Below are 16,020 nucleotides of genomic sequence, written 5' to 3' on the forward strand. Positions count from 1 at the left end.
TGGTTTCAATGTTATGGTCGCGTGTGCTTAATTTTCAACTGCGAATCGGCTACAGCGCTTTTATGGGGCACATGCTTGCCAGATTGCCAGCATGTCTCGTTTTACATATTTATGAAGTTATTTTCCAAACTTACGAAAAGATTCGCGGCACACCGAAGAATCTGCGGCGGCACACACTTTGGGAATCACTGGCCTATCGTTTGCTTTTAGAAGTACTAAACTTCAATATTGCAGCAAACAATATGTTCATATTTCCAAACTTATATTCCACACGAAGCTTTTCGACTGGCTGTCGCCGGGAAGAGAACGTCGGAAAATGCGGTTCACCAAATTCGAAATTGTCTACGAGCCCTATACAGTTGCCCGACATATGAGCATGCGACACAATGGAAAACGACAGTTCAGCATGGAACACATCAGCATGCGTCACTTCAGCATGTGACTCTATAACCCAAAAACGTACCCTAACCCGAAACATAGCCTAACCTAACCTAACCTAGCCTAACCTAACCTAAAGCCTAACCCTAACCCAACCATAAATCCAACCCTAACCTCCCCCTAACCCGTAATTTAACCCACATGCTCATGTGTCGCATGCCAAATTGTCGCATGCTCATATGTCCACGGACCCCCTATACTTCGAGAAACATAAACAGCGTTATGATTATGACTGTTGTGAGACTAGTTGACTATTCCGGATATTGACCAATGAGCTATGACTACTAGAACTTTTTTCATACAATTGGCCAATCATAGATATGTTTTGAATATCGGCATTAAGCCTGATTTAAATATACCTTGCCTACGCCGTAGCGTCACGCTGAGCGAACAGTACGTAATATCGGAGTAGCTTTGACATCTGCGACAGGTAAATTTAATGTTGTCGGGTGTTACAATATGTGGAAGTGTACCTTGTAATTACTTGAAGTGCCAGTGAAATTTATGTATTCAGTTATGTTGAGTAATACGTTCGGTTAATGATATGTAATATTTACTATCATTGGTCATTGGTCGGGTGCTTGGCAAAAGTCGTACCGCGATTTCAAAGTTGACGATGGTGTGTGCGTCATGCGCACGCCGTCTCCCGCGAGAATACATGGAAATTCCACAGTATCGTGACCCGCATAGCTAAGGTGCATGAGCGTGAGCGTGCGTCGGCTGGCTTCATATTGGTTACTGCACCTTTGCTATTTCTATTGATAACGAAACCAGCATTTCAATATCGTTTAGGCACAATGAGCGACAAAAAGGCGGTGATCAAAAATGCTGATATGTCAGAGGAGATGCAGACTGAAGCAGTTGAACAAGCTAGCCAGGTATGACTATGTGGTTAGCACCTGTTTATTTCTAAGTTGCTCAATTGGTGATGGTTGAGAACGTTGAACCGGCAGCGTAACATCTTGTCCTCAATATATATGCCCGTGAATTTTTTTTAAAGTGACTGCGGGTATAGTGAATACTTCATTTAAAACGATGTGAGATGCAGAGAAATGTCCTATGTTTTAAATCAGAGTTACTACAATTGGTGTTTATATTTAGGCGATGGAGAAGTTCAACATCGAAAAGGACATTGCTGCATTCATTAAAAAAGAATTCGACAAGAAGTACAACCCAACATGGCATTGCATTGTTGGGCGCAATTTCGGTAGCTACGTGACACATGAAACACGGCACTTTATATATTTTTATTTGGGACAGGTGGCCATCCTTCTATTTAAATCTGGCTAGATGCTCGCACTTGACTCGTGACTGATTGCTATCGGTATCTTGTGTCGAATGAGACATCTGGAAAATCAATATTTTGATTGCAATATGCATAACTATTGTTCACTTCACACCAAATAGGCAAGTTCATTGTTGGTACTGCTCTTTTCGTTGAGATCATCTTGTAAATTATGTTATGTTACTTCGAATGAAATCATATTATTGCTTGATATCGAAATCATAGTTATATGTTTATCTAAATACAGTGTAGTCTAATCATGAAGCCATTATAATATTGCCGTAAATTTGTCGATCTGGATTATAGACGTTGTTCTTTATTCCTTCTACTATCAATGTGGTGCTTGATAATAAAGCTTGAAATACTTATTGGTGTCTTGATGTAGCGAGGTCTGAAGTTTTCTTGTGTGTTCAATTATTTATTTATCTCGGACAAATTTCCATTTAATTGGAAGTGGGATACTAAGAGAGTATAGATAGATTTTGCGGGAGTCGACTATAAAAAATGACCTTTGTTTAGTCAACATAACAGTATATTACCAATAAAAAGCTTAAACTGCCCGCTTCTCTTCCGAATTTATTAGTTTTGTGATTTGTAAAAAGTGTCCCCTCGTCCGGATCTCAAAATATGGTAACCCTTTAAGGTTAGCCGTCATTTTCTAAAGTAAACCATGGTGTCCTAATCTAAGCGGAAACAGTATTGTTTTTCCACCCGAGTACCACCCCTGATATACGGGTGTGAATATACACCCATGGCACACGAAACCAAGACTTATACCGCGGTTTAAAGCGAGTACAACATTCTAATCCAAATGATTCATGCACACAATAGGAATGTATGCAGGTAGGATTTATGACCGCGATATAATTCTGAATTAGGTTGTGTTGTCTTGTACTACTCTTTTCGGTAGGGATGGAGGTTCGCGTTCATCATCATCATCATAGGTTTATTAGCAATTTTATCAGTTCAATACCCCACAAAAATGCGATACAATGAATAGACAGGAAGATGTCGAAGCGACTTGGATTTGTCTATGGAATCAGACACCCACCTTGGCCTAGGCGATGTAAAGAGGAGGCATGCACACTGAATGAAAGTAAAGAAGACAGCATAGAAAAAGAAAGCGACAAGAATAGGGTGTGGCATGTCATGGGAAGCGAGATCGATAGGTCAGTCGTGGTCCGGTAATCTTGAGCATGAACTGTATTTATTTAATAGTAATTGCTTGTATTTCGACTTGAATGTGGACATGCTCGTCGACTGTCGGATGGCCGGCGGGATACTGTTCCACACATCAGGTCCGGCATGTTTTACAGAGCGATGATCTTTTCGGTCGATCATATGATATTTGGACGACGTGGACGCGCGTGTGTTGTACTTGTTCTGTGTGTGAACCTCAGAAATTTAGAGGTTCACTTTCACAAACGAACCTTGGTAGGTTCTGCAATGTGAACCTTTTTCATATATTACAATTTTCGCTTCATTATAACATCTTTGGTTGAAATTTATTGCATTTCAACTGCGGGCCACTCTAGGCATGGCGCTAGCAGCATATAAATCAACACTAATCGAGCATGCACCTTCACAATCTTGCAAATTTTACTTGCTTTGTTACAAAAGTTTGCTCGAAATAGCCAGCTGTCCGTTTGTGAATATTTAGTGACTCTCTACTGTGAGCTTGACCCGCAATCATACAACATCAAGAGCGAAATACACAACATGTAGGTACTAGGTACTAGGTATAGTCAGCGAATGATGCTAACTCAACCAACACATGAAATTGATATCGTTGTCTGATGTAAAAAATCTAGCAGGCGTACAGGGTCAATCTTGACTTTATATATTTATTGTATCAGAAAACCCAAATCCCTGCGATTGGGGTGTTGGATACTGCTGCATAACTTGTTAATGGGTTAATACCTGTAGCATGTATTGTATAGATCAGGGGTCACCAACCTTTTTGCAACCGAGGGCTACTTTTGCGTAATGATTGAGGCGGCGGGCTACTGTTTACTCCCGCCGTTTACCCGCACCACACTGAATTTCCGCTTTGATATTTATAGCACTGGGCAGGACTGGACATCATGTTATCTGTTTCTATAGCAGTCAGTGGGAAGCCTGGCATTGTATGATATCAACTAGTGCGCTGTACTCTGGTATTTAACTTGACACTGTAATTCTGAGTGAGTGTTCCAGATGTGCAATAATTAAGCGTGTTTTGTGTTTGTTTTTGATGAAGTTCATGTCCGAAAAGGCTGATTCACAACGATAAGTTGAACCATAGACGCTTGCAACCTTCATAGTTGCTGCGCATACACCACTGTACCTTTCCGTATCAACAATGCACCAAACATTTGCTGCACAGTGAGATGGGGGTCATTTTGCAGTGTTACAATTTCAATCTCCTACTGTTCAGCATCCAGAAATGACAAGATTTCATTATACCGGACAGCAGCAACGATTACAGAAAGTTAGAAACATGGTATATTAAACTGCGATGAGTGTAACAGAAACAAGCTGTGCCAAAAGATGCAATACGTAATGGGTATACAGATACTGAACATCTGCTAGTACTTCACGGCTATCTGAGTCCGAACAGTAAATATTGTTTACTACTTTATCATTGTCCTGGTCGTCGAGCTATCGTAACGGAACCCCCCACCATTTCAAGAAGACCGTGGACGGCATTCCGTCATGTCACCTGTATAGGCAATGCGCCGTATCGTGAGTTTCTGGTGATTCTATCACATACATCTATATATTACTATTTGTAATTGAAGATATATTTAAGTGTTTATATGTGTAAGTTACATGTTAGTGTGTTTTAAACAAGAATTGCTGAATCAATCAATCTATATATTTAAAAGCTCAATGGTAATACTCTGACGAATATCGGTAAATGCTGCTATTCCACCTATTTTTAGAATGGGCTCGCGGGCTACTCATCTAGTCCTCGCGGGCTACCTGGTGCCCGCGGGCACCGGGTTGGTGACCCCTGGTATAGATACCCGTTTTACACTCTGCTCAATATCAACGTAGCAATACGCAGACGCCTAATACATTGTCTGGTCTGGCCTAGACCGTTAAGGCGTAAGCTTATACATCTTCGCAAGTCCTCGTCGAGATTGTTCAATATCATTTGATTACCCCAGTTTAACATTTGGCGACGTTTAAAACGTCAATATGTACTTCAGCATTGTGGCATTATGTGATCCGAATCGTCGCTAGGTATCGTATACAACAGGGGCGGGCTACTTCTCTAGTCGACGGGCCGGATATAGGAAATTATGTACTTTGAGGGCCGGATTGCTGAATCGATACATTATTCGCCCATTTATCCACATATACACGGAATAAATCGTATTTAATGAATGTATTGTAACGACAGCAATGTCATTTCAAAGCCATTTCTCGCCGATAATGATGAAAGCAATGCAGACTTGAGAACAACATTGTCATACTATATACATTACTAACCTACCTACCTACCTAGTATACGTTAGTAATCTATAGTCATACAGGCGCCGCCATGCCTGCTTCCCTGTGATCAATTAACACATACGGCGCAATCAAAGTGTCCAACTTGCCGAGCGCGAAATTTGATAAAACTGGTATTAATCGAAAGCTACCGCGATACTGATTGCGAAAATATAAATTTTATTCTGCTCGTGACCCTGGAACCACCTAAAATCAGCCTCTAATGTTGTATTGTAACGGAATTTGGTATTGTGACGCAATCATGCCGTCTGGGAGCAAGTGTATTGGCCATTGTTGCGCAACCGATTGAGCATTCACACTCTCACTCTCGTGCGCACTTGCTCCTGAGCTGCGCAGACGGCATGGTTGCGTCACAATGTCAAATCCCGTTACAATGCAACATTCGAGGCGGTTTTTTTTTTTGGGGGGGGGGGGGGCTCCAGGACCACGAGCTGTTTCGACGCGACACTCCGATGTAAATGAGTGCCGATTTAGCAGGCGTCGAATCCTGTCTGCTCAGCTGAATCTGCTCTTGGACTCGCAAACCTTGCGTATCAGTCTTGTATTCAAAACGAATCAAGCAACCAAAATCGAATAATACACAATGAGAAATTCAGATTTGCTTTGAGAATACAAAGATGCTAATACAAGATAGTGAGATTCGCAATAGGTTAGCGAGTCCAAGAGCAGATTAAGCTGAGCAGACAGGATTCGACGCCTGCTAAATCGGCACTCATTTACATCGGAGTGTCGCGTCAAAACAATTCGCAATAGTGCTTGCTCGTCCGTTGCTCGATGGAAAGGAGGACGATGCAACGGCAACGAGGAAAATATAAAGGAATAGGAAAGTAGAGCAGTAATAATCAAATAATCAGGATTACAATTAGACAATTAAAATGAGTAGAAAAGCGAGACAGAAATAAGGGACAGTTCAATTGGAAACTGATTCCTCTAAAAACATCGAATATGGAACAAATAAACATGCGCAATCGCAAACACGAGCAGATATAAAAATTATATTTTCGCAATCAGTACCGCGGTAACTTTCGACTGATACCAGTTTAATCAGATTGAATGCTCGACAAGCCGGTCAATAATTACCGCCAAATTGCCTTTAGCCAAATGAAAAGTGTTACGTAGACCAATTTCACTAGGCTGTGAGATTTGCTTGTGTCCACACCATATACGACACTATGGTCCAATCCTTAATTAAGATTTCAAGGCGATCGATAAGCCCGGTACCCCAAATTTACCAAGATATCAATTCATTCGGGTTGGGTTGACTTCAATAACATACAGTCACCAAAATTTGACGTTTAAGCAAGAAGTGGGGAATCTCGGCAGACTGGGGCCGCGGGTCACATTATCATGTAAGACGGGAAACTGTCCGCGGGCCGGACAAAAACCCGTCGCGGGTCGGTACTGGTACTTGAAAATGCGACCAGAAACTGCATGCTAAAGCAGAGGAAAATGATTATATTATATATGTGAACCATTCGATATCACCAAACAGAGTTATAAAAAGTGGGTTTAGGGCCCTAAGGTACAGCTAGACTCACAAATTTTTTAAATTGCGATATTTTATAAACAGTCATTCCTAGATTCTCAAAAATTGGTGTGTAAGCTATTCATACTCAACTTCATATACTGTATAAATGTCAGCATTTCACAATAATTCCTTGGGCCCAAATGGGGGGAGAGAGAGATTGGTGAATCGGGCGGCTAGCACGGGGAAACGCATGTCTCATCGATGGATGCTGAGAGATTCTAAGCAATGCTTCATAAAGTGTCCTGAGGCCTATATAAGCACCTGCTGAACTGCTTGAAACTATAGAATTTTCGAACAAAATCACGACATATTTGTTTGGTATCAGTACGGTGCCGAATATTCGATTTTCTCATAAAATTCAGATCATATGTAGCATAGTATGTACACTAAAACTCCTATAGCAAAAACAATAGGTTTAGCAGGTAGAACAGTCTTACTGCTTCTACTGAGCCAAGTTTGATCAGGATTGAAGGTCTTCTAATATCAGAATTTCCAGTTCCCGTGACATCATATTAACAAAAACTAGAAATGGGAGAAAATCAACTTTGAAAATTGAAAAATATTTCGATAACCACACTATTGCGATTTTGTCCATTGGTACTGGTACTTGAAAATGCGACCAGAAACTGCTAAAACGATGATAATTAATATATTATACTGGTCAACACAGTTTTTGTTGACTTTGATCAGGCAATTGATTCTGACTAATTTTTGGGCCCTGAATTAAAAAATAACTTCCGTTTTTCTCTATCACGTCAAGTTTTTGGGTTAGGCACCCACCACATTGCCTCAAAACCCACATAATAGCACTACTTTTAATATTTTGTGTTTATTGCATAAAACGTTTCAAAAACTACAACCAGTCGAAAGTAAATCATTAGACTTCCAATAAACATTTGCACTGCTTTATTTGGTTGATTTAAACTGATATTGCTCGTACAGGACAAATAAAGTGCGAGTTTCAGGGTCCAAATTCACGCTTATAACCCATAATTCTGTAGGTTGTCTAGTTTGATACTCGAGCAATAGTCAGCTAACATATATAAGCTCCAATCTACTCTGGTATCTTATCCCCATCATCTTCAGATGCCGGGGAACATTTTCTCCTTGGCCATCTCTGACTATATGTCAAGGTTTTCAGGGAAACTATTAAGAGATTTTAGTTTTTTTTAAATGTCTGCTGTCCGACATAAACATATAGCAGTGGCACATGTGTATCAGGGTTGCATGTGCTCTGCATCCTTATTGTCTGAAGAACAAAGAAAATACAATATTTCAAAGATGACACATATGGTCTAAGTAATATTCGTGAAAATTTGCATATTTTCGGCATATGTTGTAGAGCAAAAACTTGACGTGATGGAAGAAAACCAGCGGCATTTCCGGAATCAGCACGCCAAAATTAGCCTAAAACAAGTGGAAAATCAAAGTCAACAATTTTTTTGTACAAAATTGTTGCACAGTGCTATTAATGTGAACCATTCGATATCACCAAACAGAGTTATAAAAAGTGGGTTTTAACAAGACTTTAACTGGAAACTGACCAGTCAACACTATGACTTGTACTCGAGCTCGAGTCATAATACCATGACTCGGACTCGACCCTCTGCCCGCTGACTTGGACTCGGACTTGACTCGGTGGTGAATTGAAAATGACTCGACTTGACTCGAGTCAAAACTATAAAAGTGAGATTGACTTGTGACTCGGAGCTTTGTGACTCGGTTACAACCCTACCTAAACCACTTTACAATCTAGGTAACTTCACAATGTTCTCAAAGTTCCTGGATTTGGAGCTGTAACTCTCAATAGATTAATGAACATTTACAGTGAATTGAAAAGAATTCCTGAAGTTTTCCTGATATACGCCGCAAGGGGTTGAAACTACTTCACGCAATTCATTTTCACCTCTATTCAGAAATAAATTGAAGAAGAGATGTTGGACAGCACGAACGTGTTCTGTTCATTTAAAAACAAATTTCTCAATTTAGGCTCATGCCTGTTGTGGTCAGCATACCGAAGGTCGTTTTCGTAGTCGGAAGCACTACGCGTTTTAGGCCTACGCAGTCGCTTCCATACGCACCTATCTCCGCGAAAGTGGATTATCGTCTCTTGTCCATGAAATCGAAGTCGCGGATCTCCAAAACACGACAACGTGTTTTAATACTGACTTCTGACATAGGCTACATACCGCTGCGCACAAATACCAATAAGTGATTTGGATTTGAAACAATAAAAGTCCTCACGAATTTCTTATATGTTACGAAGTCATTTTCAAGAAAAGCGCAATTTCTGCAAATTTCAATTTATTCTGTTTATTATTAAATTTTTATATATGACAGATGACGGTTGCAGTATAATTGAGCTAAAACTTGAGGGGATCCGTGAAGACTAAAATTTTGGGAACTGCAATCCTATTTGTTCATTACATTACATTGCATTGTATCTTGTATATCGCATTGTAAAATTGAGTATCTTTGGCGAATAATATAATCGCCTATCAATATTATATCAACAGCATATCAATCAAGGGATTGTGGGATAATTCATTTATATTTGAACTAGACCAGCGGTTCTCAACCTTTTTTGACGCGCGCCCCCCTTGGCGATGGTCAAAAAAATCGCGCCCCCTGACCCCCCTTGCATTTATCGTCATGTCAAAAAGAGCACATCTTCTAATACAGAGGTGGGCTACCTTCCTGCTAATCATGGCCGCATTTCGATTACTTATGTAGCCTAAGGCCGCATTCCAGGGCATAGCCGCAATGAACGATCTGGACGCAAAATGCCTATGGCAAACTGTCCATATCCATTCCCGGTGAACTCCGGACTATTCTACTTTTCACAACGTCCTACTGTGCGCACCGAAATCGCGAGTGGCAATGTTATGAATAGCTGCTGGGAGTGCATATTGTCGCGCGGAGCGGAGCCGCGAATGAATTGTTATTTCTTGAGGATTCCCATTCCTGCTCCAATTAAGAAGGGCGCTACTGCATTAAAATCGAAAAATGAAGTCTTGTTGAATTGCGCGGAGCGCGAAGAAAATTTCAAGATTAAATAAAATCTCTCGAAAATTCGGGAGTGAATTCGTAATTGCAATTTGCATGTCTATCATCATCATCATTGGTTTATTAGCAATTTTATCAGTTCAATACACCACAAAAAATGCGATACAATGAAAAGAAAAGAAGATGTCGAAGCGACTAGGAGTTGTCTATGGAATCGGACACCCACCTTGGCCTCCAGTGATCGGGAACCTTTTTTGTCCGAAGAGCCATATTGACCATTATTTTTCCATCTCAACTCCTAAAGAGCCATACATATCAATCAACTGTTACGTCACAATTGAAAATTCATCACGTCATGGTAGCAGTAATTCGAACTCACTACATGGGATTCCACGTGTGCGTCATATTTTCTCTGTAAAACGGGTATGTATTGTACGAAAATAAAGCTCGAAACGAGAGGTAAGGCACAGACGGGCCAAGCCTCACCATTGATAACGCAATTCATCGTAAGTACCTTAGAATTTATTATAACTGATATTAATCGAATGTAACTGTCACACTGATTCAGAAAATTGAAATACTTCTCGACTTCTCGATTGTCAAGGTTTCCGGCGGTAACACAACGTTGCGCTGCACGCATACATTTTATCGCCGGTACTAAGAGCTACTTAGTAATCAGGAACGTGGATACTAGATATCTATGGCGTTGTTTGTAATTCGATTTTGTAATTGTGAATGTCACGTCCACGGCAGTTTATTTATTTCGCGCCGTAGATCAGGAAGACAATGTGTTGTGTATTTGAAAACAGCGTTTTGAATTCGGCGTCATGATGTCTGCCATGCTCTTTGATTAATCAACGTGTCGCACAATTCAAGATTTCGAGTCGAGTAGCCTACATAGAATTCGCGAGTGATATTGACCGCCGGCGTGACAGCAACTTGAATTTCATGATTTTGAAAAGAGGGGGGCTGAGCCCCTAAACATGAAGACGGCATTGTCTTTACCTCTCAAAGACTTGTTTATACTGTCACGAGAATAATTATTCCGGCCGTGATGAAAATTTACCAACAAGTCGCTGCAATATTGATCAATTCAGTACAAAAATAAATATTCGGCAAAGAGCCATATTTTATACCCAAAAGAGCCATATATGGCTCGCGAGCCATAGGTTCCCGACCACTGGCTAGGCGATGTAAAGAGGAGGCATGCACAATGAATGAAAGTAAAGAAGATTGTATAGAAAAGGAAGCGACAAGAAATAGGGCGGCATGTCATGGGAAGCGAGATCGATAGGTCAGTCGTGGTCCGGTAATCTTGAGGATGGACTGTATCTATTTAGTAGTAATTGCTAGTATTTCGACTTGAATGTGGACATGCTCGTCGACTGCCGGATGGCCGACGGGATACTGTTCCACATATCAGGTCCGGCATATTTGATAGAGCGATGATCTTTTCGGTCGATCATATGATATTTGGACGACGTGGACGCGTGTGTTGTACTTGTGCGCTTTTGATTCAGAGGTAAAGAAGTCATTGAAGTATTCGGGTAACGACCGCAGTGAAACTGATACATAAACTTATCGATTTCTAGTTTCCGCATATCTTCTATGTTTAGGACGCCGAATCTCTTCAGCAGCGACTTATTGGATGGGCAGCCAGGCCCCTTTGGGGCCCTAGCTATGATTCGGAGTACTTTATGCTGTAGTTTCTGCAGTGGCTTGAGTGCAGTTTTACTGGCAGCCCCCCAACAGAGGATGCCATAATGTAACTTCGATTGGATTAAGGATTTAAAGAGTATCAGAAGAACCCATGCTGGCATGAAGCGCCCAAGGCTGTAGAACAGGCCGCACTTCGGTGATAATTTAGTTTCTAGGGACTGAATATGACTCTTCCAGGACATGTTCGAGTCCAGTAAAACCCCGAGATATATGGCATTATCTGTGTTGGAAACGGGCTGACCAGCGATATTAACGGTTAGGTTATTTTTTGAATTTACTGTCAGCAATTGGGTTTTCGAGGCGTTTATGCAAACGTTATTCTGGGCCGTCCACTCATGGACTTTAGGGCATTTGGTCACCAGTCATGGCATCCAGCTCTGCCGTCGGCTGCCAACACATACTAATTGAATTAGGAGTCGAGGGCCGCACAAATTCCCTTCTACGGCCGCATGCGGCCGTACGGGCTGCCCACCCCTGATATAATAGTATACATATATCTTACGCCGATTTTGAATCCGCATTTAAGTTGTTTGGTCTTTTACATTTCTGACAAACTTCCCCAAACTTGTTTGAAAATAACAAAAAAACATTGACAAGGACATCAATTAATTTCAAGGTAGGTTGCACTGAGACTAATCCTGATGCTGGTAGTGACTACAGAGAGCACGGCGTCGTTCTGTCCTGCCATGCTAAATTTGATCAGTTTTGGAAATGAATTAAATTGTGTTGATTTATAGTCAAATTAAGGGCGAAACCGGGCAACCTATATTGCATCTAAGTCTGTCTTAGACAGTGCAGTTCGCCAGCTATCAACAACAGATACCTAGCGCACAGAGATTTAGGCTACTGCCAAAGCTATAAAGTAATGAATGACTTACACGCACGAATTTCTCTAAATCTTCAAAGAATATAAAAAAATTGCTCAAATGAAGTTGAAGTCAGCCTATAGGCTACTCCGTTGAGCGCGACTGCTGGAGTTTGAGTTTGTCAAGCTTTCTAGAATACGAATTAAGTTTAATCTTCAATAATCGTATCTTCATAATGATTGTGAAACACATGTTTAGTCACTAATTTATACAGACATTGACAAAATTGACAAAAATTTCTCGCGCCCCCCAGGTTGAGAACCCCTGAACTAGAGGAAAATACGGGATGAAAGAAAAATACGGATGACTACTATAGCATATGACGTAGGAGTAGGTGTCGTATTGTCGGGATTATAAAAAGTATCAGTTATTTCAGTTTTTACAAGCTATATACAGAACAAACATTGTGTGCTAGAACTAAAATTGCAATGTTTCGCAAAACCACACCTCCTTTGAGTAAAACTTGGGAAAGTCATGACGCCGTCCTATATATTCATATTTACAACCACAATCAACTTTGATTTGTACGTTGTATAGTGAATTGCTGAGATCTTAAGATTGTGCTTGACTGCACCAGGGGATAGGCAGTGGCGGCTTGTCCTATAGGGCGACTGGGGCATTGCCCCACCTAAAATTCTGTTCTATAACAATGATTTACCATTTATAAGCGCACAGCAATCAATATACCGAAATCACGGTGAAGATCGCATTATTCTTGTGCTTTCGCTTAAAACCTTAATTCAATCGAAGTTACAATATGGCATCCTCTGATGGGGGGCTGCCAGTAAAACTGCACTCGAGCCTCTGCAAAAATTACAGCATGAAGTATTCCGTATATCAGGGCCCCAAAGAGGCCTGGTTGTCTATCCAACAAGTCGCTGCTGGAGAGATTCGGTGTCCTAAACATAAAAGACATGCGGAAACCTGAAATCGCCAAGTTTATGTATCAGTTCCACTGCGGGCATTGCCCCGAATATTTCAATGACTTCTTTACCTCGGAATCAAAAGCGCACAAATACAACACACGCGCGTCCACTTCGTCTAATTATCATATGGTCAACCGAAAAGATCATCGCTCAATCAAAGATGCCTGACCTGACGTGTGGAACAGTATACCGCCGGCATTCCGACAGTCTACGAGCATGTCCACATTCAAGTGGAAATACAAACAATTTCTACTAAATGAATACTAGTCCGTCCTCAAGATTATACCGGACCACGACCTGACCTATCGATCTCGCCTTACGTGACACGCCACCTCAATTTTGTCGCTTGCTTTTCTATATTAACTTCGTTTACTTTTCATTCAGTGTGTACGTCTCCTTTCTAGGTCGCCTAAGCCAGGGGCGGGCAACATACCGCCCGTGAAGGGATTTGTCCGGCCCGCGGACACCGGACAGTTTTCCATCTTACATGATAATGTGACCCGCGGCCCCAGTCTGTCGAGATTCCCCACTACTTGCTTACTACGTCACATTTTAGTGACTGTATGTTATATACGTGTATGCGCAGAGCGCAGCGTGCGAGAGTGGAGCTTACGCGTGAGTTGGTCGAAACGAGAAGACTTGCGTTATCGGCATTTACGATATACTCAACCCTATGTCGTTTGTGATAATCATGGTCAATTACAATGGTCATTTACACCAGGCTGGTATTTCTTATTTTTGATTCCGTAACCGCCGACTTGTAGCACAGCACACTTCCAGGCTTTTGTAAGACACCCCTTATTCCTAATGAATTGATATCTTGGTAAATTTGGGGTACCGGGCTTATTATACGCGGGCACCAGGTAGCCCGCAAGGACCAGATGAGTGGCCCGCGAGCCTGTTCTAAAACTAAATCGAATAGCAGCATTTGCCAATATTCGTCAGATTATCACCAGTGAGCTTTTAAAGATATAAATTGAGTGATTTAGCTATTGTTGTTCAAATCACACTATAACATGTGACTTAGAAATGACAATACATATATATAAACACTTAAAATGATGATATCTCATTCGATTATTTGAATGTTCAAATTTTCCTGGTGAGACAAATTTAATAAATGATCTATCTATCTATCAAATATCCCCAATTACAATTAGTAATATACCAACACCAACATGTAGTAGAATAACAAGATACCGAAGACTTAGGAAAGGCCTACGGCGTACTGCCCATCAGAGATGAGCGGATTTGAAATTTCTATGTCCTAATCCAATCCAAATCCGAACCTTCAAGTCCAAATCCAAATCCATAACTTTTTCATATTCAAGTCCATGTCCAATCCTAATCCGATTCCAACTGGAAATTCAGAAAAAAAACTAATTTTGCAATGGAGGGATTCGAAAATTTTCTTTCACAACCAACGATTCACTTGATTCAAGATAACTTAGTAACCATAAGTACATTAATAACTGATCTGAATAAAGTTTGTCGCCATTCGCCACACGACATTTGGCGTCCTAAACATAGAAGATATGCGGAAACTAGAAATCGCCAAGTTTATGTATCAGTTTCACTGCGGTCGTTGCCCCGAATATTTCAATGACTTCTTTACCTCTGAATCAAAAGCGCACAAGTACAACACACGCGCGTCCACGTCGTCCAAATATCATATGATCGACCGAAAAGATCATCGCTCCATCAAATATGCCGGACCTGATGTGTGGAACAGTATCCCGCCGGCCATCAGACAGTCGACGAGCATGTCCACATTCAAGTCGAAATACAAACAATTACTACTAAATAAATACAGTCCATCCTCAAGATTACCGGACCACGACTGACCTATCGATCTCGCTTCCCATGACATGCCGCCCTATTTCTTGTCGCATTCTTTTTCTATTCTATCTTCTTTACTTTCATTCAGTGAGCATGCCTCCTCTTTACATCGCCTAGGCCAAGGTGGGTGTCAGATTCCATAGACTACTCCTTGTCGCTTCGACATCTTCCTGTCTTTTCATTGTATCGCATTTTTGTGGTGTATTGAACTGATAAAATTGCTAATAAACCAATGATGATGATGATGATGACATTTCAATCTCCCAGAAAATAGGTAAATCCAATCCAAATCCTAATCCGTTCCGAAAAAAATGTCTAATCCAAATCCGACAAAATTTCACACATCGTGTTTTTTCAAAACCCAATCCTAATCCATGCTCATCTCTGCTGCTCATACAGGCGATATGACGGCATGCCATCCACGGTCTGCTTGAAAGGGTGGGGGGTTCCGTTATGGAAACTCGACGTCCCGGACAATGCCAAAGTAGTAAACAACATTACTATCTGGTGTAGCAGATGGCGGTGACGTAATAGCAGATGCAGTATGCCCAATGTGTATTGCATCCTTTGACACAGCTTGTCTCTCTTACACTCAACGCAATTTATAGTACCATGTTTCTAACTTTCTGTAATCGATGCTGCTGTCAGGTATAATGAAATCTGACATGTCTGGATGCTGAACAGTTGGAGATTGAAATTGTACCACTGCAAAATCACCTCCACCCCAAAGCCCACAAGGCTGCGGCAAAACTATTGGTGCCTTGTTGACACGGAAAAGTACAGTTGTGAATGCGCAGCAGCTATGAAGGTTGCAAGCGTGTTTGGTTCAACTCATCGTTGTGAATCAGCCTTTGCGGGCACGACATTCATCAAATAACAAACACAGAATACGCCTCGCTAATGCTCATCTGGAAC

General features: G+C 41.1%; 1 protein-coding gene across 1 annotated transcript; it reads left to right on the plus strand.

Annotated features, from left to right (window-relative positions):
- Positions 1-739: 739 nt before the first annotated feature.
- On the plus strand, positions 740-2,091 carry LOC145446867 (dynein light chain 2, cytoplasmic-like). Its single transcript, XM_080325241.1, has 3 exons — positions 740-868; positions 1,231-1,316; positions 1,540-2,091. Exons 2-3 carry the CDS (start codon positions 1,236-1,238, stop codon positions 1,726-1,728), a joined length of 270 nt encoding a protein of 89 aa, XP_080181367.1. The 5' UTR covers positions 740-868; positions 1,231-1,235; the 3' UTR covers positions 1,729-2,091.
- The last annotated feature ends 13,929 nt before the right edge of the window (positions 2,092-16,020 follow it).

This window comes from Botryllus schlosseri, chromosome 9 (genome assembly GCF_051294905.1).
Source record: "Botryllus schlosseri isolate E-star chromosome 9, Bs_hap1, whole genome shotgun sequence".
Classification (NCBI taxonomy): Eukaryota; Metazoa; Chordata; class Ascidiacea; order Stolidobranchia; family Styelidae; genus Botryllus; species Botryllus schlosseri.

Bases quoted from the DNA above. Each gene is read 5' to 3' on its own strand.
- LOC145446867 (XM_080325241.1), top strand. From the start codon at position 1,236: ATGAGCGACAAAAAGGCGGTGATCAAAAATGCTGATATGTCAGAGGAG. The intron at 1,317-1,539 runs GTATGACTATGT...GTTTATATTTAG, and splicing joins CAGTTGAACAAGCTAGCCAG to GCGATGGAGAAGTTCAACAT.